This window comes from Colias croceus, chromosome Z (genome assembly GCF_905220415.1).
Source record: "Colias croceus chromosome Z, ilColCroc2.1".
NCBI lineage: Eukaryota > Metazoa > Arthropoda > Insecta > Lepidoptera > Pieridae > Colias > Colias croceus.
The window spans coordinates 6,557,218-6,584,227 of record NC_059568.1 but is presented as its reverse complement, the minus strand read 5'-3'; the positions used below and the strand labels follow the sequence as shown (position 1 = coordinate 6,584,227).

Sequence of the window (27,010 nt, the reverse complement as noted above, 5' to 3'; positions counted from 1 at the left end):
ATTATTATTTTTATAATCATTAGTGAATTATTAACAAAAATTAAAATGATCATAATTTAATTCCCAAAGAACACCTAATTAATTACCTAGGTATTATAAAATCTGTCTCAGTATGAAGGCATAAAATAAACAGCAGAGAAAAAAAGAAAACGAAATGAAATAACAAAATTAACCGATATCATTTTGCTAATAAACACTCACATGTAGAGCAGTTTTACAATAGAGTCTTTACTAACTAACTTTTCTTTTCACTGTAATTAAATAAGGTTAAAGGTGCAAACTGATTTTAAAATAATGAACAAATTGAATTAATGAAAAATATATTTATAGAGGATTTTAGCAGAAATTTTATTTTATTCCGCAAGAAGGTATGCATTCTTAAACAAAAATAAATAAGAAATATAATGTTCCCTTAGCGCGACACTAAAGTACTTTTTACTGCTTATTGACTTTTCCTTTCAAAGTTTTATTTGTTTACATTGGCGACAATAGTAATTAAGTTGTCTTATCAATTTGATATTTTATTTGTTTTTGTGGATCACCGGGAAGGGTGCGCGAGATGTGGCGTGGACCGAGGGAGCGCGGAGGAGGCGCGCCTTCTCAAAATAACCGTCGTATTTCGGTCGCCCCCCGCCCTTGTGGCGCTAGCGCAGCGGCCGATCCTACGGCTCCGCACTACCCGCTAACTATTCGCAATCGACCGACGTCTTGGTTGTTGGACTGGGTTATAATGACTTGACTTCTGCTAAATGAACCCGTGGACTAGTTTAAGTTTATCGCAGTGGCGTATTTATTTAATATTGAGCGGGCGCCGAAGCGAACGCTTTTATAAGGACCGTTAGCGTCGAGTGAGAGTTTTTTCGTGCATTGTGGCTGCGGTGGCGTGATGGAGAAGCAGTCGAGGTGGTCGGAGCAGCGCTCCGAGCAGCGCGTGACCTCCGAGCGGCGCGAGCAGGTCGTGCAGCAGCAGGAGCGCGTGCAGCGCACGCAGCACTACTCGCACCAGATGCTCACGCAGCAAGGTACGTGCGCTGCTCCACCTCACCTCTCTCACTCATTTGGAGCTTTGGTATATTGCTTTTGCGACCTACAAAATTTTGTGTGCAAAATTGTCCTGTAAATCATGGGCCACGTGCGCCGCGCCGAGAGTGCGCCGCCGGCTCGGCTGTGCGAGCGCCGACTGTCTTAGGTTTCTTTATTTTAAGTAACTGGGAAGAAACCAAAGACGATAGGCACTATTTGTGCATAGCGCTTTTCCATCTCGAGCGAGATAGTGCGTCTATTCTGGGGCGTGCGTGGGCGCCGATGGCTCGCGCTCGCTGGGCGCAGGAATGTTCTCTTTTTAAAACATTCGCACATATTTCACACTTGTTTTTCTTTTTTACATTTCGAGGAATGATGTCACTGTCTCTGCTCGATGTTCGATTAAAGTTTAACTCTAAGCGAATTGCATCATTGTAGTCACGAAAGAGGACCGGTGAACTCGCTCGCGGTATATAGGCGAGGCTGTACGGGTCGACCCCGATCCGGTGCTTTATGCAACATTTAAATCTTAAATGGTGAACCAGCCGGCATTATCGCCGTGTGAGTTCACTGGTCTCTCCATTAAGGTTGCAGTGCGAATTCATGCATTAAAACTTGTTTACTTTTATGGCGCAAACTCGTATCCGTATATGGATCTCAACAGATATGTTACCATGCAAGGATTAATTTTTCTTATTATGACAACTACAACACAAAGAAACTAGGCTGAATATTGATGTAATATTAACCGGTCAAGGTTTTAAATGTTTTTCAATAGCCTCCTCTTTGAGATTATACCATCATTATTACTCAATCATCATTTGTTACTGAATGAAAATATCATCAATATTGGAAAAATTATATAAATGATAAATACTTACATTTAGAATATGACACAGAATCAGCAGCGTGTAATTAAAAAACAAAATATCTTGCGCATACGATTGAAAACATGAAATGTTGCGTGCTTCTTCTCACGTAACAAAAATTGATCAGATATCAGGAAAAAAACTTAATGTCTGTTAAACGATATAGTGTAATCGATACCAGCTGGTAAGACATAATATCACACATACATACATAATCATAATAATAACAGTAAAAAATCAAATAAAAATAATTATGTCATGTTCAGTATCACACAAACACTTTATAATTATTAAAAATATTATAAATTGCTTGGGACTAGAAGCACATCACACCGAAAATAAAACTAAAAACATTAAAGTACATACAATTATGTATCACCAAAATGATTTCTAAGAATTGAATCAAAATTATATTTGGTGCCAATAATATAATTATTATTGATTTGATAGAAAAATATTTTACATCTAATTACATTATAAGCAGCTATATCGATACAAAGATGATTTTGTATTTGACGAAATATCTCATAATAATATATCAACATATAAACATAATTCAAGATCTGTGATATTAGGCGAACCAACAATTTCATTATTAGGTACTTTGTTAGAAAATTATGAAGAATCACAATGATTCAGATTCACCTATATACCAGTTGTTCAAACTGTATTGTTCACAGTTTCATTATGGCATACATCACAAAAGTAAACAATCCTAACCAATGAGGTTCGTACGTGACTCATTTCACTTGGAAGTTGGAACAGTGAAATATGTCGGTATAAACTCGGTAATATGCAAGTTACTGAAACAGTTCAAAGCTAAATGGACCTTGACTGAATCGAAAAATATACAGAATCATAATTTACACACCTATAATTGTTCTTTAATCAAACAAGCAATGAGATCTGCATTTTAATTATGGTTTATAATATTTTAAAATATGTGAAAGTATAGGAGCTATATGCATTAACTTTGAGGCCGTTGATTAGTTAGGGTTGAACGTCCGGGAAACAAAATAAGAATAATAATAAAAAAAGAAAAACACCAAGAGCTAAATACTAATGTCGTGTGCACCTGGTATTAGCGCATGTAATAACAGGAACGAGTGAACACTTTTTGCTTTGTCTTTAATAATCAGTTTTCTATTTCGATATACTGAGAACTGAAGAATAATAGCGACATTAACGTACGGCTGACGTGAAAAACGAAGAATTAAACGTCGGCTTTTCACTTTTCTTCACGATCGTCGGATGAGAACCATTTAACCTTTGCTAGTTTACGTTCAAAGTAGAATATCGTTGATGACAGCTAAAACAGTTAAAAGCATTGTTAATTACCATTTTGATTGCATATTTGGATACAATACAAATGGTAAAGTCAAGGCAGATACTCTTTTCTACTTTTTAATATTTTAATATAATTCAAATAAAGTACATTTACCCATAAAACGGTATTCTGTAAACATAATATTACTGTATAAAAGTGAAATTCCGACGAAACTAATATTTTAATTAAATTCAAGTTTATATTGTACTTACTTGGTTGAGATTAATTGGGGTATTCATAATTAAATTATAAAAGCGTTGCAGTTTAAAACATATATGCATTGCAAATTTTTATTATTTGTTATTAATATTTTTATTTTATTTTCTGTGTATTGCTCATATCCACCCTGTCTTCTCTTAACGCTCTCACTACATGACCATTCAAATTGATGTTAATTTAGTAAAATATAAAAGACGTTAAACCTACTTAAATAATTCGATAAGCACTAACATAATGCTTGTTTAGTAAATTCTCGGTACGCGTTTGAATAAATGATGTGAATGTAATTATGATTCCCGTTGTGTGGTTATGGAGCTAAATATGTAATTTAAAGTCGGATTTTGCTTATGTCACGCTTATGAATTTCGGCTGATTATTATATAGTATCCGAAAGAATGTTTAAATTATGGCTCTTAACTAACTATAATATGCGTTTATTTAGAAAATGAGAGTATACATAGCAATTTAAGATAATATTTTCCCAGCTCTATACGTATATAGAGATACCCAAGATAGGTATTTTCGTTTCTGAAACACACGCAAGAGATTTGAAGGCTCAGTACAATTTATATATAACGTCTACTTATCCAGCCAAGTGAAACTAAGACCTAATACTGAATATAGTGGATTATGTATAAAAATCTGTGCAGCGTTGATGGAACTCTATCGGTCATTTAACGCAAGAGCTTAACTGTAGCCCGTCTCGCTTCTTGCTTCCGTCTTGTAACTATTAAAATATAAGTAGATATATTTTTTGCTATCACTAGGCTTGTAGAAATGTGTAATTGTCTTAACGTTTATGGGCATAATAATTAGTTCGTGGCAAGCTAATAGTAAGTGGGTACCTAATGTATAACGTGGTAGCATGTATAGAAACGAATAATCTAACGTTCATATTTGTACGAATATATCGCTTAAATGAACTACAGATATTTTGCCCGATATCAATATTTCGAACACATAAGTATAAAGGTTAAACTTGGTAACATAAATCTCGAAAATGTCGTATAACCTGTGGTATAACTACATTTCGAGCGCATTGTCATTCGAATACTTTCATACGGGGTATCAAATTGCATCTCATTTCCATTTTCGAAAGTCCAGTTAAGAATGGAAGAACCTGATCGAGCAAATAACAAATAACGTCCTGTTAATGCAGTGCGTGGATATTGACATGTTACGACATATTCTGAATAAGTCGGGTCATCGACCCCCGTATTGATGGTTGCATCGTTAGCGGAACTGAGGTATCTGCGGCTATGTCACGACAATCTCGAAAGTTACTCAATACAATCGACGCAACAACAAAAACTCATACAAAGCAGTACACCATTCGCACGGAACATTAACGGACGAGGACGTGGCTTTGCCACTTTTACTCGTCTTATCTCCGAATTAATAATCGCGGCGAACGGTGCAAAGCCAGGAACCGTCGGTTACTTTCCCCGGTTCCCATAATTGCTCAGTTAACTGTTTGTTTAATGTTTTTGTAAGATATCGTATACCGCTATTCATACATCGGCCAAGAAAGCAACGCACTTGATTCAAGATCATAATATAAATGTAAAAATTAGACACGTTTTACTTGTACTGTAGTGTAGCGACACTATGTTAGATATTGGCTTTCTCCTGATCACCGTTAACCATAGCTTAAGATGTATCTCTGTTTCTGACTTATCATGTCCCCTGTTATTATTAGCTACCCATTACATTCCGCTGTTCTTAACGCAACCGATGATCACTGCTGTACGCTGAGGTTTTAAAATTACTAGATTTAACGATTATTATACTAGAATTACTAGAATTACATCCTACAGTTTGAAAAATCTTATCTATACATATAATAAATCTGTAGAAGGGTCAATTCTGTACATTGAAAATATTGAAAAAATAAATAGCAGGGGGTGTAACTGGATCGATACCAAACCCAAATATGTAATTAAATAAATTTTTGTCTGTCTGTCTGTCTTTATGTGAAAACTAACGGTTCGATTTCGATGAAACTTGGTATAATTATACCTTATTATCCTGGGCATAAAATAGGATACTTTTTATCCCGGAAAAATACGTAGAAAAAAATAAATCTTAATTTTTCTTAATTTTTCGGCCCCGCCGGAGTCGCGGGCGTAAGCTAGTTTAAAATAAGATCGGATTAATATCCTAATAACATGCAATTTATGTTCCTAAGTAGGTACTCTAACTTAATTTTTAAACAACTTAATATTTTCCAAAATAACGATATATGTATGTAATTAATGACCCAATGGTAGTAGAAGATACACGATTCCTTTTTATTTTCCAATATAAAATATTAAAAATCTTTAAAAAATAAGTATCGTAAGAATCGCAATTGCTATCGATTGACCATAACAAAAACTGCTTAGATTAGAGAAAGTTACTTCAAAAATTTTACAACGCACCAATATTTTGTAATAAAGCAGTCTTAGATTTATATGACTTTTCTTAGACCGTAGTACATATTTATAATTTTTAATAATATTTATTTTGTACTTTAGTTACAAACCACTATCATTACTATGTCTTAAGTTTCAAAGAGAAAAAGTTTTCTTCGATTATAATAAACATTATTTTTTAACAAATACGATTAAATAAATACATTAATAGACGAACTTTTTTATCAGATTTACCATAGTTGTAATTTAAATACCAGTTGGAATTATATCAAGGTGTTACACATTCAATAGGTCAGAGAATAGAGCCAGTGACCATATGGCGCGCAGGGTCACTTTGATACCAACTACTCAGATCTGAGTATAGCACATACACACATTTGATAATACGATATTTGAATTAAATGCTCCAAAGACATTAAGTACAAAATTATATTTAAATCATGTATAATGTGTTAATTTATAAGTGAAATGAAGATCGTCTCAGCAATGTTTGGGCGGATGCCAGAATACGCCCAACTTACAAGAGCCCACGCATTATTCAAAATAGATTGGATTATAACGACAATATGAAACATTTGTTACATTTTTGATATACTAAATCTGACAACTGCCTTCTTATTTGCGCCCAGTGTATTACCCTGGAGGTTAAGCCCTTTAAAAGCTAGATACGTGACCTTGACCCACATTGCATTGTTCTAACCCGCGTTAATTATCTCATGTATGATGAAGGTACCTAGTTAAAATGTTATGGCGAAGTTGTCCATAAAATTATTACATTTGTCGCAAATAACTCGATGCATTTTTTTATGCTATTATAAAATAAAAAAAAAATAAAATAAAATAAATCTTTATTTCACCTTTAAAATATACAATATTGATTATGAGGCTCTGGCTCTGAGATTATGAATTTTGCATTTAATTAAATATGATAATTATAACGTATATTAGAACAATACTAGCTTACCGCCCGCGGCTTCGCCCGCTTTGTATAAAACTAATAAATTATATGCTATAGCCTTCCTCTGGAATCACTCTATCTATCAAAAAAACCCGCATCAAAATCAGTTGCGTAGTTTTAAAGATTTAAGCATACAAAGGTACATAGGGACGGAAATAGCGACTTTGCTTTATAATATGTAGTGATATAAAAAGTCAATTAGGTCAAAATTAAAAATTCAAAGGTCAAAAGTCAATTATAAAAAATCAGTCAATTAGGGTTAGCCAACTTTTACTTCTTCTTGTCTTGTTAGCGAATGTAGACTTAGAATAACATAAAAACTATTTTATATAATAAGGGATTAAAAAGAATATTATACTCTTTGCTTCTCAAAAGTCTTAGATAACAGCTTACGAAAGAAATTGTTAACATATTGTGTTGAAGCTAAGCCTCTCGCTCATTTTAAGATTTTATGCCTTTAGCAGCAACACTTTCTGTTTTCGATGTTTAGCTTATCAACAGTTCAAATCAATTAATTTATATAACAACGAAGATTTTATCAATACAACAATTTAAACACTGTTTTATTTTTCTAGTAATATTTAATAATAGTTAATTTATTTAGTTTGATTTCAGATATGTATATGTATATCTTAAAAGTAAATAGTTGCAATAATATTACAGTCATCATTACTGAGTCTCACTGGATAACAATTATTATTATGGGTTTCAATATTGTTTGTGTACCAAAATGGTATTCGTAATAAGATCCGAGCGGTGTATACGAAAATAGACGCGCGAAAAGAGCTCGTACGCGTGGTCCGTCACGAGCGGTGACTCACGCGCATCCGAGAATCGTTACAGTACTGGAACATGACATACTTAAAATATCAAAATGTTTAACAAATGTTACGTTTTAAATTTACAACATTCTCTTGCAAAGCCTATTTTTAATTATTTTTATTATAATATATGCATCTGCTATTGTTATGCACCTCAATGCTTTGTGCCTTTTATTCTCCATATCATATGTTTAATGCATCGTATTTTTTTTCAATCCCAATTAAAGAAGTTTTTTTCTCATTACAGTTGGCGGCAATGTTGGCGGCCAAAGCATACCCATCACATCAGGCAGGCCTGGGGACCCGTCTCCGCCTATCTTTGAACAAATATTTAAGAATGCGAGATTTGCACAAGGCGGTAATGCCAAATTTGAAGGGAAACTTAGAGGTAATCCTACTCCAGTTGTATCGTGGACCAGAAAGAAAGCTCCTTTAGTAGAATGCAATAAATATAGTATGAGCTATAATGAACAAACTGGGGACGTTTCCCTTCTCATCAAGCAAATCGGCCCAGGTGATGAAGGAGAATACACTTGCACAGCTCGCAATCAATATGGTGAAGCTATTTGTTCTGTATATATTCAACCCGAGGGTGTTCCAGTACCCGCGCAGCAAGCATCGCAACAGCAAAGCTACAGACACGTCAGTGAGAGTGTGGAACACAAGTCGTATGGAACTCATGAATTCATGACTGAACAATCGCGACAGTCGCAGAAATATGCATACTCGAATGGTACAGATCATTCATCTTCAGAAGACTTCAAAGTCGATACTTTTGAATACAGACTATTAAGAGAGGTATCATTTCGAGAGACCATTACAAAAAGATATATAGGAGAGAGTGACATACAAGTAAGCACAGAAATTGACAAATCTTTGGGACCAGTGTCACCCCCTAAAATTTCACAGAAACCGAGAAATTCTAAGTTACAAGAAGGAACCGATGCTCAGTTCCAAGTTCAGCTATCTGGCAATCCTAGACCACGTGTAACGTGGTTTAAGAATGGTCAAAGATTAGTTAATTCTACCAAACATAATATTATAAACACCAATAATCAAACAATACTTAGAGTACGAAATGTGCAAAAGTCCGATTGTGGTCATTACACTCTCCTGGCTGAAAATCCAAATGGATGTATCGTTACATCTGCATATCTTGCTGTTGAGTCACCTCAAGAAACATACGTTCAAGATCAAAAATCTCAGTATATTACGGATAGCCAACAAATTGAGACTGAAAGAATAGAAATAAGTGAAAAAGCTCTCGCTCCGCAATTTGTTAAAGTCTGCCAAGACCGTGATGTCACAGAAGGCAAAATGACGCGATTCGATTGCCGCGTCACAGGCAGACCTTATCCAGAAGTCACGTGGTTCATTAATGATAGACAAATCCGAGATGATTATAATCATAAAATTCTAGTAAACGAATCTGGTAATCATGCTCTTATGATTACCAATGTCAGCATGAGTGATTGTGGTGTAGTAACGTGTATTGCAAGAAACAAAAGTGGCGAAACTTCTTTCCAGTGTAAATTAAATGTTATAGAGAAGGAGCAGGTAGTTGCCCCTAAGTTTGTAGAACGTTTCAGCACTTTGAGTGTACGTGAGGGTGAGCCAGTTAGATTGAATGCACGTGCTGTCGGCACGCCTACACCTCGAATCACATGGCAGAAGGACGGTGTTCCGATTATACCCAATCCAGAATTACGAATTAATACCGAAGGTGGGGCCTCGACATTGGACATTCCGCGAGCCAAGGCGTCGGATGCGGCGTGGTATCAGTGCACGGCTCAGAATGTCGCAGGTTCCACAGCTACTCGGGCGAGGCTTTACGTCGAAGTACCAAAGGAGCCTCCGCCTGAGCAAAAACGTTTGCACTTACCACGGCCTACAAAGATAATCGAGCCAGAGTAAGTATAATTTTTTACAAAAAACTTATGTTTTTATGATGTAAATTGTTGGGTCTAATAATTTTGTGGAAATAAGTACTGTTATTTTATATTAGCTATTTTAGAAACATTATTCATTAGAGCATATTGTTACATTTACTATACAAGAACGAGAGAACGTAACGTTTCCTTGCCTTGTAAATATGCGTTTGGCGTTGAGTTATAAACACGTAAAATTCGATTAGAATAAAACATTTTATTAATTTGCTGGTCTTAATTCAATTATATCTTTCAGACCTGCACCAGGTCCAGAGATCATATATTTGAGGCACGTGGAAAGAGCACGACCATATGTTCCTCCTGGTGAGGAAGATCGAATTTATCCTCCACCACAGTTTATTGTGCCCCTGAGAAGCGTGACACAAACTGAAGGTGGAAAGATACACTTTGAGACGAGAATTGAACCTGTGGGCGATCCTACTATGAAAATAGAATGGTTGAAGAATGGTCAAAGCATAGAAGCAAGTATGTATCTATTTTTATTATTACTCCCTTTTCCTTTAAACCACTACAATTAAATTCATACATCTTATTTAATTTAATTTAATACTTGAGGTTCTAAATTAATATACTTCTTTTATTCTATCTGATCAATATTTACTAACGAATGAATATTTTTCCAGGTTCTAGATTCACATCAATCTTCAGATTTGGTTACATATCCCTTGATATGCTCAGTTTGAACATTCAAGACAGTGGTGAATATACTTGTAGAGCGGTTAGCGCTACAGGTATTGCAGAAACTAAAGCAATGTTGCAAGTCACACCTAGAGCCACAATCGAAAGGTCTAGTCAGCACCCTGAAAGTCTGCAATACATTCAACAGCTCGAGGATTATTCCAAATATCAACATCAGGAGTCCATTGAAGAACACATTTCACAACGGCCACAATTTATAAGGCCACTTCAAGACCTTGGAGAACTCCAGGAAGGCCGGAACGCTCATTTTGAAGCCCAGCTTACTCCTGTTAGTGATCCAACTATGAGAGTTGAATGGTATAAAGATGGTAAATCTATCACAGCTAGCTCGCGAATCACAGCAATCTTCAACTTCGGATACGTCTCCCTTAACATCATGCACCTACGGGTTGAAGATGCAGGTTCGTACACAGTTAGAGCTGTGAATAAACTTGGTGAAGCCATCAGTACTGCATCAATCAGGGTTGCAGCAAGAAGCACTGTTACGGAGGATCTAGGGATTCCCGAACAGAGACGATACATAGAAAAGACTGAGCAGTTGGAAGCTTATCAGCAACAACAACATCAGAGATATTACCAAGAAGTACCTGAAAGTACGCAGCGACCAGAGTTTAAAACTCCAATCAAAGACCAGATAAATATTAAAGAAGGCGGATTCGCCCACTTTGAAGCTCGTCTCGAACCAGTTGGAGATTCTACGTTGAGAGTGGAGTGGTTGAAGGATGGACGCCCTGTAGAGGCTAGTTCAAGAATAACAACATTCTTTAACTTTGGATACGTAGCTCTAACAATCAAATCTGTTACCGTACACGACGCTGGTAATTACACATGCAGAGCTTACAATGCTTTAGGACAAGCAACGACCAGTGCAAACCTAACAATTGTGACAAAGAAAGATATAATAGCTGAATCACAGCACCCCGGCGGTTTAGAAAAAATTCAATACTTGGAAGATTCAAGCAGATATTCCAAGCGCTCAGAGGAGGAAGTCAGAGTTACACAAAAGCCTAGATTTTTAGGTCCACTAAAAGGAACAAATAAGATTGTTGAAGGACAAAGTGCTCATTTCGAAGCCAGAGTGGAACCACAAAGCGATTTAACTATGACTGTCGAGTGGTATTTTAATGGGAAACAAATTAAATCAGCAAATCGTATTCAGACTTACCATGACTTTGGATACGTTGCGTTAGATTTAACTAATGTAAGAGCAGAAGACGCTGGTGTATACACTGTAGTTGCTAGAAACGCTGCAGGAGAAGCACAGCTCAGCGCGAATATGATTGTTGAAAGTAAGTATATGTAGTCATTATTAATAAGTAAAATTGATTCTAGATATTTATTGCAAATTTAATTTATTGATATTTGCATAGTGCTATTTATATGTAACATTGGATAATTAATCATAGTTAAAAAAAAAGAAAATTATAATATTCATACGTACATAAATGCTACAAAGTTGTTTCTTATTTTGTATGTGAAAACAACTAAAATTATATTTTTTTTTGTTTAGCACGATCCAGCATTGACACATCCAGCATACATCGCGGCTTATACGAAAAAACACGTCAAATGGAAGAATCTAAATTTGTTGAGCCAATGTATCACATTGAAGAAATCTCAAAATCTAAGCCAGTATTTGTACAGCCATTATCAGACCCTAAACCCATATCGGAAGGAAAGAATATTCACCTTGAATGTCGCCTCGAACCAATGGGCGACCCTACTATGAGAGTTGAATGGTATCACAATGGAAGAGCCGTGACCGTCGGTTCACGCTTTAGAACATACTACGATTTTGGATTCGTAGCTCTTGATATTATCCATGCTACCTCGGCTGATTCCGGTGAATACACCGTGAGAGCTGTTAATCATTTAGGATCGGCGCATACATCTGCAATGGTAAGAGTTATTGAAAGATCAGATGTATTAACTGACACTCAGAATGAACAAGCTGTTGAACAAATTCAAATGCTAGAAGACGCTGCTCGTCGTAACAAACAAGTACAGGAAGATATTACAGTTATGCAAGCTCCACAGTTTTCAAGAGCTTTACACAACATTGAAACTCTGGAGGGCACTAATGTTCACTTAGAATGTCGATTGCAGCCAGTTGGAGACCCAACTATGAGAGTAGAATGGTTCTGCAATGGAAGACCAATAAAGACGGGTCATAGATTCAGACCTGCTTATGAATTTGATTATGTTGCTCTCGACCTTTTGAGTGTATATCCAGAAGATTCTGGTGTTTATACCTGCCAAGCTACAAACCAACTTGGAGAAGCTGTCACCTCCTGCGCTCTACGCGTTATGGCAAAGAAAGATTTAATCTTTGAATCTCAACATCCCTCCGGCTTAGAGAAGATTCAATATTTAGAAGATGCTTCTCGGTACAAAAAATCGGAAGTTATTGATGAGTCTATTCACATTAAGCCAAGATTTGTAACTAAACCTAAATCAATAGAAAATGTCAAAGAAAGGCAACATGTACATTTTGAATGTAAACTAGAACCTGTTACTGATCCAAACTTAAAAGTAGAATGGTTTAAGAATGGTCAACCAGTAACCATAGGCCACAGATTTAGGCCTATTCATGACTTTGGATATGTCGCTCTTGACATCATCGATTTAATAGCTGAAGATTCTGGCATTTATACATGCAGAGCTGTTAACCTTCTCGGTACTGACGAAGTTAGCTGCCGATTGACTTGTCGTGAAACTGCCGATATTATTCGCGGCACACAAAATGAAGCAGGCCTCGAACAAATTCAGGTACTCGAGGATAGATCGAGATATCAAAGATCTGATTTTGTCGATGAAGTGACAACTCAGGCACCAATATTCACAACATCTCTGAAAAATATTGAAATTAAAGAAGGGCAGAGAGCTCATTTCGAATGTAGACTTATCCCCGTTTCTGATGCTACAATGAAAGTTGAATGGTATCACAATAACAATCCCCTTAAGAGTGGCTCAAGATTTACAGAAACTAATAACTTCGGTTTCGTAGCTCTTGACATTATGTCTTGCTTGCCTGAAGATTCAGGTGTTTATACTTGTAGAGCAATAAACGCGCTGGGTGAAGCCGTAACTTCGGCAACAGCGGTCGTTCATTCAAAGAAATCAATTTATTTGGAAAGTCAACATGAGGAAGCCTTACCGAGATTAAATCAGCTGGAAGATGCTTCACGACACCAAAGACCAAGTGCACAAGAGGACGTTATCAATCAAGCTCCAGTATTTACTATGCCTATGCGTGATATAAGAGTAGCAGAAAACCAGGCAGCTCACTTTGAAGCTAGATTAATACCTGTTGGTGATCCGCGATTGAAGGTGGAATGGCTCCGTAATGGTGTACCTATAGCAGCTTGTAAGTATAATTGAGTATTTATTGCAAGCTCGTCTGTGCTGTATTAGTGAATAATATCCGTTTTACTCACAAATTATTTATCTTTCAGCAAACCGCATTACAACTATGCATGATTTCGGTTATGTAGCTCTTAACATGAAATACGTAAATCCTGAAGATTCAGGAACATACACTTGCCGTGCCGTAAATGAGTTAGGCCAAGCAGTTACATCGTCAACCTTATTTGTACAATGTGAGTATAGAATGTGTTTTAAATTTTTTTTTGAACATAAATATTTATTATAACAGAAATAATATATTGCCCTATCACCTGTGTATTTTCAGCCAAAGCATCTCTGCTACTGGATTCTCAAAACCAAGCCGCTTTACAAAAAATACGCCAGCTAGAAGATTCTTCTAGATACCAGCGCAAGGAGGACGTTGAAGTTGCAGTTAATCAAGCTCCACGCTTTATTACTCAACTAAATGGTCCCTCCAAACTTGTGGAAGGACAAAGTGCGCATTATGAATGCCGAATTGAACCTTACCCTGATCCGACAATGCGTGTAGAATGGTACTTCAACGGCAAAGTCCTCCAAAGTGGCCATCGGTACCGCACCGCATTTGATTTTGGTTTTGCGGCCCTCGATATCTTAACTGTATACGGAGAGGACTCGGGCGAGTACACCTGCAAAGTAATCAATAATTTAGGACAAGCGACATCATCTATCAACTTAAACGTTCAATGTAAGTTTATACACACTCCTTTTTTATTTGTACATTTATACTATTTCTACGTACTTATAAAAATATGTATTTATTTTAGCCAAGGAATCAATCATCAGAGACACTCAACATGAGAGTGCATTGGAAAAGATCCAATATTTGGAAGACGATAGCAGATACAAGAAAGTTGTCCGTGATGAAGGTTTCATTGCTGAAAAGCCTCAATTTGGTAAACCTATTAAGAGTGTCGAAGCACCTGAGGGTCAGCCAATTCATTTAGAGGCAACATTAACTCCTGTCAATGATCCTACAATGCGTGTTGAATGGTATTGCAATGGCCGTCCCATACAACAAGGACATAGATTTAAAACAACTTACGACTTCGGATACGTCGCTTTAGATGTATTATATGCCTACGCTGAAGATTCAGGAACATACATGTGCAAAGCTACTAACGCAGTCGGTGAGGCTGTCACTACGAGCTCAGTCAAAGTAGACGGTAAGTAATTTACATATTTTTATGTGATTAAAAAAGTATCAATTTATAAATTTTAACAATTTTAATTTTATATTTAAACAGCCAAGGCTGGACTCTACCTTGATACATTGGATGAACAACGTCTAAGAAAAATTCAAGAGCTTGAAAGGTTTGAAAGACCTAAACCTGTTGAAGAAGAAAAGCCTGGCCAAAGGCCAGTTTTCCTTACACCATTGACTAACCTTGAAAATTTGAAGGAAGGTGATCATGCTCACTTTGAATGCAGAGTAGAACCAATTAATGACCCAGACTTAAAAATAGAGTGGTTCCTTAACGGACAGAGAATCAAGACTGGTCACAGATTCAGAACAACACACGATTTTGGCTATGTTGCCTTAGATATATTATACACATACGCAGAAGATTCTGGAACCTATATGTGTAAGGCCACTAACAAACTTGGCGAGGCAGTTAATACGTGCACGTTGAAGGTTGCAGGTAAGCTAAATGTGGACAAATTATTGTTGAATATTTTATCATAAAAACAAATGACATTTCACACATGGTGATATGGAATTTCAGTTACAAGTTAAATATATATCAAAATTTAAAATATTGTTTATTTTATATAGCTTGTTTTCTATCTAAATGCCGTTAACGAAAATCTGATTTACTAATTCTATCAAAATTTAATAATGTTATTTTCGTTTTAATGGAAATCTTAATTAATTGCTTTATTTTACAGGGCATAGAAATATTATTTTGGACACACAACATCCTAATGGCCTTGAAAAGATAAGACAATTGGAAGCACAAGGTCATCCATCAAGAATAGAAGTTGAAGAACCAAAGGTCTTTGCGCCAAGGTTCGTTACTGAGCTAAGAGGAACAACGCATGTATTTGAAGGTCAAACCGCACACTTCGAATGCCAAGTCGAACCTGTTCATGATCCTAACCTGCGAATAGAGTTTTACCACAACGGCAAAGCCCTGCAATCTGCGTCACGATTCCATATCACTTTTGATTTTGGTTACGTGTCATTGGATATTCAACACTGTGTACCGGAGGATGCTGGTGAATATTCAGTGAAAGCAATTAATGCATTGGGTCACTGTACTTCTTCTATATCCATGACCGTAACCGCAAAAGGCAGTATTATTTCGGAATCTCAACGTCCAGAAGGATTAGAAAAGATTCGAGAACTCGAATCAGCCGAACCATTTAAGCGTCCGGAGATTCCAGACACAGTTACCAGGCAAAGGCCTGTTTTCACTCAGCCACTTCAAAATATCGATAATATTCAGGAAGGTCAAACAGCACATTTGGATTGTAGACTTATTCCTGTCGGAGATCCTACCCTTAAGGTAGAATGGTTCAGAAACGAGAAATTAATTGAGGACAGTTCTCGTATTACAAAAACGAATGACTTTGGTTATGTATCTATGACTATTTCTCATGTACGTGATGAAGATGAAGGTGTTTATATGTGTAGAGCATCAAATTTGCTTGGAGAGGCCGTGACAACAGCAGCAATGAAAATAAAAAGTAAGAGTTTTCAATGAATCTATTTTACTCGCCGTTTAAACAAAAAATATTTCAATTAATTATACAAAAACATTTAAAATTAAACTTTTGCGTTTCATTTGCCAATAATTTAATCTGTCAATTTATTTTATTTTATTTTATTTATAGCGAAAGCAGCTATCCAGTTAGAAACACAACATCCAGAAGGAATGAAAAAGATACAACAATTGGAACAACCCCAAGCCAAAAAGACTGATGAACCAGAGCGAGAATTTGAGAAACCCATATTCACTCAAGTACTCACAGGACCTTCTGAGTTATGGGAAGGACAGCATGCTCACTATGAAGCACGCGTTGTCCCAGTTGGCGACCCAAGCCTACGATTTGAATGGTACATCAACGGAGTCGAACTTAAAATGGGTAAGTCAGATACTATTTAGAATAAAAATATACTAAAGTATTCTTTCACATAAATATGATTCACTAATGAATGCAATGTATTTCAGGTTCAAGGTTCCGTACTACACATGATTTCGGCTTTGTTACACTAGATATCAATTCAGTAATAGCAAATGATGCTGGTTTGTATATGTGCAAAGCTATTAATAAAGCTGGCAGCACAGTCTCGTCAACCTCATTGAAAGTTAAAACTAAGTCGACTATCATTGACCAGGCAATGCGTCCCGAGTCTTGGGAAAAGATTCAACTCAAAGAAGCTTCTATGAATCAAGTTCCGGATAGATTTGTCGATTTGGGCGTACAACAAGCTCCCATATTTACTACCCATCTTCAGAGCTACGACAAACTCGTGGAGGGACAACATGTATACTTGGAGGCCCAAGTTGAGCCTCGCACAGACCCTCACCTGAGAATAGAGTGGTTCAAGAATGGAGTATCCTTAACAACCGGATCAAGAATTAAGAGCACTTTCGACTTTGGCTTGGTTACGCTATCTATAAATAGCTTGAGGCATGACGACTCTGGTATCTATACTTGCAAAGCTGTTAATCAAATGGGTGAAGCAGTTTCAACTTCTTCGATAAAAATAGAAGACCGACACTGGCTGTTGGGAGAATCATTACATCCCGAATCACTGGATCGCATCGGTGCTTTAGAGCAACCTAAAGCAACAAAACCAGACACACCGGAACCAGTATATGAGACACCTGTGTTTATTTCACATTTGAACAACATTGTTTGTAAAGAAGGAGATAACATTCACTTTGAATGCAATGTTGAGCCTTCTAAAGATCCAACACTTAAAATTGAATGGTTCTTTAATAACAAACCATTACCATCAGGTACAAGATACAAGAGTACCCATGATTTTAGTTATGTATCGTTGGACATAATGCATACTTATGAAGAAGACTCTGGAATATACACATGCAAGGCCACTAATAGCAAAGGTTCCGCTACAACATCAGGTTCATTGAGATGCACTGGCGATAAGCATATCTATTTAGATACTCAACACCCGCAAGGAAAAGCTGGCTTAGATGCAGTTGAACAAGCCGAAGAAGCTAGATTATCTAAAAATAGAAGATCATCTGTTCCGGATGCCGAATATCCTAAGCCTGAATGGGTGATCCCAGTTGTGGCAGAATGTCAATTAATTGAAGGACAACCCTTGCATCTGGAAGGACAAGTCGAACCCAAGAATGATCCTGACTTAAAGATCGAATGGTACTTTAATGGTAAAGTACTAGAACATGGATCTAGATTTAAACTTGCAAGTGATTTTGGCTTTGTTACTCTCGATGTTACAGATGTTTACGAAAGAGATAGTGGTATTTATACCTGTAAAGCATACAATAAGAGAGGTGAAGCATTTACATCTTCAACTATTTACTGCAGTAGTAAAGAAAATCTCATTGAACGCACACAACATCCTAAAGGAAAGGAGGGCTTGGAAAAAATACAAAATCTTGAGGATTCCCTTCGCAAAGAACCTGCTCAAAAGCCAGATGATGATACTGGAAGGGCACCTGAGTTCACTACCGTATTCCAGGATATTGTTGATATTAGTGAAGGTCAAATTGCTCATTATGATGCCTCTCTCATACCAACTGGAGATCAAACAATGGTAATTGAATGGTTCTACAATGGAAAGACGATTGAAGCTAGTCACCGTATTCGCACTGTGTATGCCTTTGGTATGGTTGTTCTTGAAATTCTTGGAACAAAGACTTCAGACTCTGGCATATATTCTTGTCGCGCGACCAATAAATGGGGTCAAGCTGAAATAAGTGTGAAATTGGAATGTGTTGACAAAAGCAAAGGCCAAAAACCGAGGTTTACGACACATATTCAAAATATTGAAGGTCTTAAAGATGGTCAATCGGCTCACTTCGAATGCACAGTTGTGCCAGTTGATGACCCTGATATGAAAATCGAATGGTATCACAATGGCCAACCAATGCGCCATTCAAACAGAATTAAAACAATTTCCGATTTTGGTTTTGTAGTACTTGATATTGCGTATACTCAAAACCATGATTCTGGTGAATATGTATGTCGGGCATTTAACAAATATGGAGAAGATTTCACCAAAGCAACAATTAATTGTTACGGAAGAAGTGGAGTTTACTCTGACAGCCTGCAACCAGATTCTTTGGCCAAAATCAGAGAGCTTGAGAGCTTGCAAGGACTTCAACATCAAGCTCCAGCTCCAGCATCAGCGGTTCCACCACAATTTATCACACAAATTCAGGACGTGACAAAATTGGTAGAAGGCCAGAGTGCACATTTCGAAGCAAAGCTAGTGCCAGTAGATGATCCAGACCTTAAGGTTGAATGGTTCTACAATGGAAAGAAATTACCACATGGCCACAGGTACAGAACGTTCCATGATTTCGGAATTGTTATCCTTGATATTCTCTATTGCTATGAAGAAAATTCTGGTGAATACGAGTGTGTTGCTACAAACAAACTGGGAAGAGATTCTACGAAAGCGACACTTAAGTGTACATCGAAGGAAAATTTGATTCTGGACTCGCAACTACCGCGGGTAAGTTCATTTAATCAATTAAAACGTTTTTATAAATTATTAATTCATCTATAAACTGACTAAAAAACCTACAAATAAAAAAAATGTATATGTGTTTGTTAATTGTTACATTTATTATTTCTATAGGGCATGGAAGGAGGATTGGAAAAATTACAAACTCTTGAAGATTCTATGGTACGAAGGAAGGATGTCGAAGTTACAGAAACACGTGGCAAGGCGCCTGTTTTCACAGTTCCTTTGGCAAATATTGACAATTTGAGAGAAGGTGAAAATGCTCACTTTGAAGCTCGCCTTACGCCAACTGATGATCCCAACCTTAAAGTAAGCCTTATTATGTAATATTCTGTTCTGTACTTATATAATATGCATAATTTTACGATTTATTATATATTTTTTTATTGATATTATATATTTTTTTAGGTTGAATGGTATTGGAACGGCAAGTCATTGAAGGCTGGATCTAGGTTCCGTACATTCTGTGACTTTGGCTTCGTTATTCTTGAGATATCGCCTACTTATCCAGAAGACTCCGGTGAATATATGTGCAGAGCTTACAACAACTATGGTGAAGCCGTGACTACAGCCACAATGAAAGTTCAAGGCAAGAGGAATATTATTCTTGAGTCTCAACTGCCTAAAGGCATGGAAGGTACCATTGATAAAATTGCTGCATTGGAAGGATATAATGGAACAGTTGATGCCTTATCACCAGAAGTAGAAAGTGGAAATCCACCGGAATTCGTTACGACACCATCTGATCTCATTTTGTCAGAAAATTCTTCAGCCCACTTCGAATGCCGTTTGATTCCAGTAAACGACTCTAGTATGAGAGTAGAGTGGTTCCACAATGGAAAAGCTCTTCTTACTGGATCTAGAGTTAAGACTATTAATGACTTTGGTTTCGTTATATTAGAAATAGGAGGTGTTTATCAGCGTGATGCTGGTCTTTATACTTGCAAAGCAACAAATCGTCATGGAGAAGCTACGGTATCATGTAAGCTTCAAGTTAAGGGCAGACAAGGTATTATCTTAGAGCCTCAACTACCGTCACAATTTAAGTCCGGTACCGAAAGCATTCAAAAACTGGAAGAAACTTTGCATAAACGTGAAGAAATAACAATCGAAGACGAAAAACCCAATCCTCCAAGATTTACCGTTGAAATAAAAGATAATCTTGATATTGTTGAAGGTGGACCTATCCACTTCGATTGCCGCGTAGAGCCTGTCGGCGATCCTACAATGAGGATAGATTGGTTCCATAATGGAAGGCCATTTGCAACAGGATCTCGTGTCCACATGTTGAATGATTTTGGCTTTATTGCTCTTGACATCGACTACGTATATGCTAGAGATGCAGGTGAATACACCTGTCGGGCAACTAACAAGTGGGGTTCAGCTACAACAACTGCTAAAATTACTTGCAGCACTAAACGTGATATCATTTATGACTCTCAATTACCACAAGGTATGAGCGGTGAGAAAATCAAGGAGCTCGAAAGGGGTCGTGTAAGTGAGGCTCCTAAAGAAGATGCCGTTATAAACAGTCCTCCTAAGTTCATCACTCAGATTCAGTCTCACACAATTGAAGAATCTGAATCAGTTCGTTTCGAGTGTCGAGTAGAGCCAAAACAAGATCCCAAACTGCGCATAGAATGGTACAGAAACGGAAAACTGTTGCCATCTGGTCACCGTTTCCGTACAGTGTACGACATGGGTTTTGTTTCATTGGACATCTTATACGTTTATTCTGAAGATTCCGGTGAATACGTTTGCCGCGCTGTGAATGACTTTGGTGAAGATATCACAAAGGCTACTGTATCTTGCAAACGTAAGTATTATTTACATTTGACACATTTATTATTATATGGTGTACAGATCATATGAATTATTAAACGTAAACAAATATGTAATATAAAATTTATTTGCTAATCTTCAGGTTTGCCCGATATTATACTACAAAATCAAGTACCAAGAGGCATGAAGAAATCAGAAGCATTAACACAGATGGAAGCTACTATCAAGAAATACACATCAGAAGTATTCTTGACTGAAGATGATCTGTATGACGCTGACAAAAAGCAACCACCACGCTTTGTCACGCAAATACAAAGCCAAACAACTCTTGTTGAAATGGAATGTACCAAATTTGAGTGTCAGCTAGCTCCTGTTGGTGATCCAAACATGAAAGTGGAGTGGTTCTTCAATGGCAAACCTTTGTTACACAGTAAGTTTAACTTTTACATTGAATATAGACAAATATGTATCCGTCGAATTATTACGAAATTTGTAATATTAAAATAGACAAATTTAAATTCATTTATTTGTGACATTTACAGAAAACCGCTTCACACCCATCTACGACTTTGGATATGTTGCTATGAACTTCGGCTGGGTATACCCAGAAGACAGTGGTGAATATCTTTGCCGTGCTACTAATCTTTATGGTATGGATGAAACCAAGGCAATCATTAAGACTACTGGAAAACCGGGTATCGTCTACGATTCCCAATTACCCAAACATATGAAGAGTATTGAAAAGATCAGGGAAATGGAAGCAGCTTGGCAAGCGTGAGTGTCATTCATTATGTTATGCATAATAGCTATTTAAAAGATTTTGGTAATTAAACGTCGTCGCCTTAAAATCATATGAGATTTCCATGAGAATATTGTTTTATTTAAACTGTCTAACGATTCTTAATTTTTAGATTACAGTCATTTATTCGTTAATAATTATAAAAATTGATATTTTTGTTTAATTTCATAGGGTGCCTGATCAACCTGGAGAGGAAGTCAAGGAACGCGTGCCACCTGTATTTGTCAGTCGCCCTGAACCAGTCACAGTGGAAGAAGGAGAATGGGCAAGATTCTGCTGTCGCGTCACTGGTCATCCAAAACCACGAGTCATGTGGCTTATTAATGGAAATACTATTGTCAACGTAAATTATTTTTCTATTTGTTTATTTTTGAATAAGCGTAATATCAGTTTTACTTATTTTGTGCCAAATGATTTCAGGGTTCTAGGTACAAACTGACATACGATGGCATGTATCATTTCGATATACCTAAAACAAGGCAGTATGATACTGGCAAAATTGAAGTTATCGCTAGAAGTTCAGTAGGCGAGGCTTTAGCTACGACCGAATTGAAAGTTATTCCGAGACACGACGATTATAGAAGTGTTTTGAAAAATGCTCCAAGACGTACGTATACAACATTTTTACAAGATACACTTTTCAGAGTGACATCACAAACGCTTTATTGCAATAGATTTTCGCTTTCAATAAAACGACTTAATGAATAAGATGAATATAACACTGCTTACTATGCAACTCTAAAACACGGCACCAATTCAAGCACACGCTACCACCCGCTTAAGCACAACTATACCCCTTCGCAAACCTTATTCCCCCTTTACCTTTGCGACGAACTGCCGTTAAATCACCTGCTTCTCCGGCTTAGCATCGGATTCTTTCAGAGGTATGTTTTTGTTTTTTTCTACAATTTACAATTAATTTTTTATTAATGTATTTTATTGATATACAGCTTGGTATGATGAAACAACGCAGTACCAACGTTCTGATACTGAGTTGGAAAAAACATTTGAGGAAAGGCAAACATTACAACGCAAAGGTGTAATTGATCATAGACCGGAACTGAAGCCTAAAGTAATCAAAGAACCAGAAACTGAATGGCAGCAAACTGTAAAGAAGAAGAAGAGCGAAGAATATTACAACAAACTTCAGGAATTGGAAAATGAACAAATTGTTAAAGAAAGCCGTTTGAGGGAATCTTCTCATCAATATGCTGTACCCGGAGAAAAAGTAACCAGCTCATCGCTTGCTAGAAGTATGGCACAGAAATATCAAGATAATTTGTAAGTATCCTTTCACGCAAGGTGAAGATACATTTTGTATGTTTAATGAATATAGAAGTACATTTTAACAAACAAATTTATTTAATTGCAGGGAACAAACCGAAGAAATCACTGAAACCAAACAAACTCAGAAGAAGGTACAAAAGCCCCGAATTCCCGATCCACTAGAATCAACAGTTCATGGAAAGGAGGTTCATGTTGCAAAACAAAAACAGATTCAGAAGGAAGTGGTGGGTGATACCGAAATTACACGCAAGATCACTTCAACAGAAACCACTGAAGTAGAACACAAGGCGCAAACTCAGGAAAGAGTCGTTGAGGGACCAGTAAAACCCTCTACGCCGCCTGTATTTACAAAGAAAATGCAACCATGCCGTGCCTTTGAACAGGAACAAGCGAGATTCGAAGTTGAATTTGATGGTGATCCTTTGCCAACAATAAAATGGTATAGAGAAAACTTCCCGATTAAGAACTCACCTGACTTCCAGATTCACACATTCAGCACTAAGTCTATTCTCATAATTAGACAAGTATTTGTTGAGGATTCTGCTGTATTTGCTGCTGTGGCTGAGAATAGGGGTGGTACTGCTAAATGTAGTGCTAACCTAGTTGTAGAGGAGCGCAGACGTCAGGGCAGGGGAGGAGTCATACCGCCCAGCTTTACCTTGACAGCGCAAAATGTTAATGTTACTGCTGGACAGCTTGTGAGATTCGACACTAAAGTTACAGGAACGAAACCAATTGACGTATACTGGCTTAAAAACGGAAAGAAAGTACAACCAGATATAAGAAACAAGATTCTCGAAGAAGATGGAACGAACACACTTCTTATTCTAGAAGCTTACCCGCAGGACTCGGGAAAATACGAATGTGTTGCTATCAATAGCGCTGGTGAAGCAAGATGCGATGCCGAATGTGTCGTAAATGCTCCTGCAACTAAAGAGAAGCCGAAGCCCCAAACAAAAGCAGCAAATGCACCTCCAGAGATTATTGAACCCCTCAAAGACCGAGTGGTAACCGAAGGTCAGGCCATTGAATTCAGTTGTAAAATTGTGGGTAAACCGACGCCAACTGTTCAGTGGTACAAAGGAGATAAATTGATAAAGCCATCAAAATACTTCCAAATGTCGCGGACGGCTGATGACTACACTCTACGTATATCTGAAGCTTTCCCTGAAGACGAGGGAGATTACAAATGCGTTGCCTACAATTCAGCTGGGCGGGTAACCGTAGCTGCTAAGTTGAAAGTAACACAGCCCGATCAGGCTGACAATTTGCCCACTCTGACACCACTGCGAGATGTCGTCGTTTACGAAGGTCAGCCGGCACAGTTCAAGACTCAGATCACCAGCAAAGTGAAACCCACGATTCAATGGCTCCGTGAAGGCGCTCTGATTCCGGAAACTCCTGATTTCCAAGTAAGTAACTCTGCTCAACAATTACAATGGCGGTCTGTCTATTTTTTTTCTATATTCAATTCAATTCGTGTTATCAATAATAATAATTAATATGATATATTATACTTTTTAAAATTTGCTGCGCAAAGAATTAATAAAAACAGATATGTTGTCATAACCATTCCAGCAAATCTTAAAATAATTAACCTTAGAAATATAGAAAGTAAAATCGATATATTAATACATTACAGATGATCCACGAAGGTAACAACGCGGTGTTGTTGATCGGTAACACCTACGAAGAAGATACTGGTATTTTCACCTGCCGCGCTACTACGGTCGCAGGCCAAGTGGAGACCTCAGCTAAACTAGTCGTCAAAAGTAAGACATAGATACAGGCAGCGAGCTCGCGTCGCGCACTTTTAATCCATTAATGTAGTGTTTCTTTGTTTCATCACTATATCAAAAATTGAGATCGGGTGAAAACTACCACATAAGTACCAAGTTGACAAGCGAATATAAAATCACAAAAATGTTACTAGTTAATAATATCGTAGCGGTTCCCGCAGTAACGACTCCGCCCGCTTTTCAAACACCCCTCGTAATAAGTCGTGATTCTATGACACATAGACTACTGTGACCATCACTAGCCTTCACCATATATATGTATATCCAATATTCACTTCATTCTTATCGCTGACATCAAAATTGTACAGTATCTCGAAACATTCGAATGTTCACTCCGCATTATCTAACCCAACCGCAAGTGGAGTCAATGGTAAACATTTAACTCCGTATTTGCGCGAACTTCTGCATCTAACAGAGCTGTACATTTAAGCTTTTTGTGTATATACTTAGTCCTAGTTATATATATCTAGAGACAGGTGACATCAGGAGATCTTCGAGGCTCGAGCTGCCAGCTGCAATATATTTGGAAACAAAGAACGAAGGATTGCAATAAAAAACCCTTTAATTTCACTAAATGGTTGCGTGTATATTTGCGAATTATGTTTTAAATGAGCTATCCTCTTCTTCTTACATTACATATTACTCTTAATATAATATGTTCTTTCTTAAGAGAAATATTATGCAATTATATTTTTTAGGCATTGTAATTCGCAAAATAGTAAATATGCTCTTTGTTACTGGTGAAATTAAAGTGTTTTTCATTGGAATAACGCATAGTGGTCGAGAAGTATTAAGTATAAATATACACGTAACATGTGATTAACACGTACACGATTATTTGAATACTGTTTTGTTTTGCTTTACCGCTACGATGTTTATTAATTTATAGATATTGAAAATTATAAATCAAAACACATTGCGTGGTACGCTAGACCCGTTTTTTGGTGTACCGCCAAATGTATTTTTCACCCAATACTCTTTTGTTTACGTGAGCCTGCTAAAGTTAACGATCTATTGGCCTTATTAACAATAATAATGTTTATACAATCATTTCATGCTTTAAGTGTTTTTAATTGATGAAATATTATGTAGTAAAAAACATGTGTTATACCAACAATAAATATTGTATGACTATTGTAACATAATAAATCATTGACACTGGGACTTGATATGTAGAAACAATAAACAAAACACAACACAATATCATCTCACATAATTATTATATAACAAGTCCTAGAATCATAAGTTTATAAGCATGGATCGTGGCTTAAATGCTATGTCAAGTTATAGACAAATCAGACCTATCACACCTAACAATATGCACGTAGGCTGCGATGTGTTGCGACGTCACCTAATGTCACCTAACAGCTACGACTAACTTTGTCAGTGTCACGTTAGAAGCGCAATGTAAGTTGTATCACAGTATCGAGGATGTATATAATAGCTCCGTGTAAGTAGGTGCCGCGGACTCAGGGTGGGTCGTTCTCGTGAACGCAAAGTTAATCGTGGTTGCTATGATATTTCTGTCGATATATTTCCGCTGTCAACTGCCCTATGACAAAGAAACAATATAGCCGAGTTAGTGGCGCCATCGATGGCGATACACTTAACTATTTAAGTACGCACGCATCTCTTGCCTTGCCAGTTTCTATGTTTGACAAACACTGCCGATGTTGACCTAATGTTTTCTGCAAGTACAAATCCGAATTGAATGAGATTTTTATAGTTTAACGTTACAGTGATCTTTAACTTAGTTTGTTTTAAATGCACGACATTGTTAAAATAAATTGTGTTGTATGTTTCACCTAATTGTATTAAGTTATTAGGAGTGGCAGTATTTTATAACAAAAAAAAAATATTTTTAGAGCCTACCTATCCATATTTAATTTAATAATAATATATTTATTACGTAATTTTTTGTATGTGACTATTATGTGAAATCTATTTAATAAACGCTATAAAATTAA

General features: G+C 36.9%; 1 protein-coding gene across 1 annotated transcript; it reads left to right on the top strand.

Annotated features, from left to right (window-relative positions):
- Positions 1-668: 668 nt before the first annotated feature.
- On the top strand, positions 669-27,010 carry LOC123704943 (titin). Its single transcript, XM_045653446.1, has 21 exons — positions 669-1,022; positions 7,879-9,541; positions 9,816-10,045; positions 10,204-11,568; positions 11,790-13,646; positions 13,735-13,878; positions 13,971-14,372; positions 14,452-14,850; positions 14,932-15,327; positions 15,575-16,375; positions 16,523-16,774; positions 16,861-19,364; positions 19,491-19,685; positions 19,785-21,192; positions 21,301-21,588; positions 21,701-21,932; positions 22,129-22,300; positions 22,378-22,564; positions 22,908-23,238; positions 23,330-24,656; positions 24,887-27,010. Exons 1-21 carry the CDS (start codon positions 887-889, stop codon positions 25,025-25,027), a joined length of 14,430 nt encoding a protein of 4,809 aa, XP_045509402.1. The 5' UTR covers positions 669-886; the 3' UTR covers positions 25,028-27,010.

Bases quoted from the DNA above. Each gene is read 5' to 3' on its own strand.
- LOC123704943 (XM_045653446.1), top strand. From the start codon at position 887: ATGGAGAAGCAGTCGAGGTGGTCGGAGCAGCGCTCCGAGCAGCGCGTG. The intron at 13,647-13,734 runs GTAAGTATAATT...TTTATCTTTCAG, and splicing joins TGGTGTACCTATAGCAGCTT to CAAACCGCATTACAACTATG. The intron at 14,373-14,451 runs GTAAGTTTATAC...TATTTATTTTAG, and splicing joins TATCAACTTAAACGTTCAAT to CCAAGGAATCAATCATCAGA.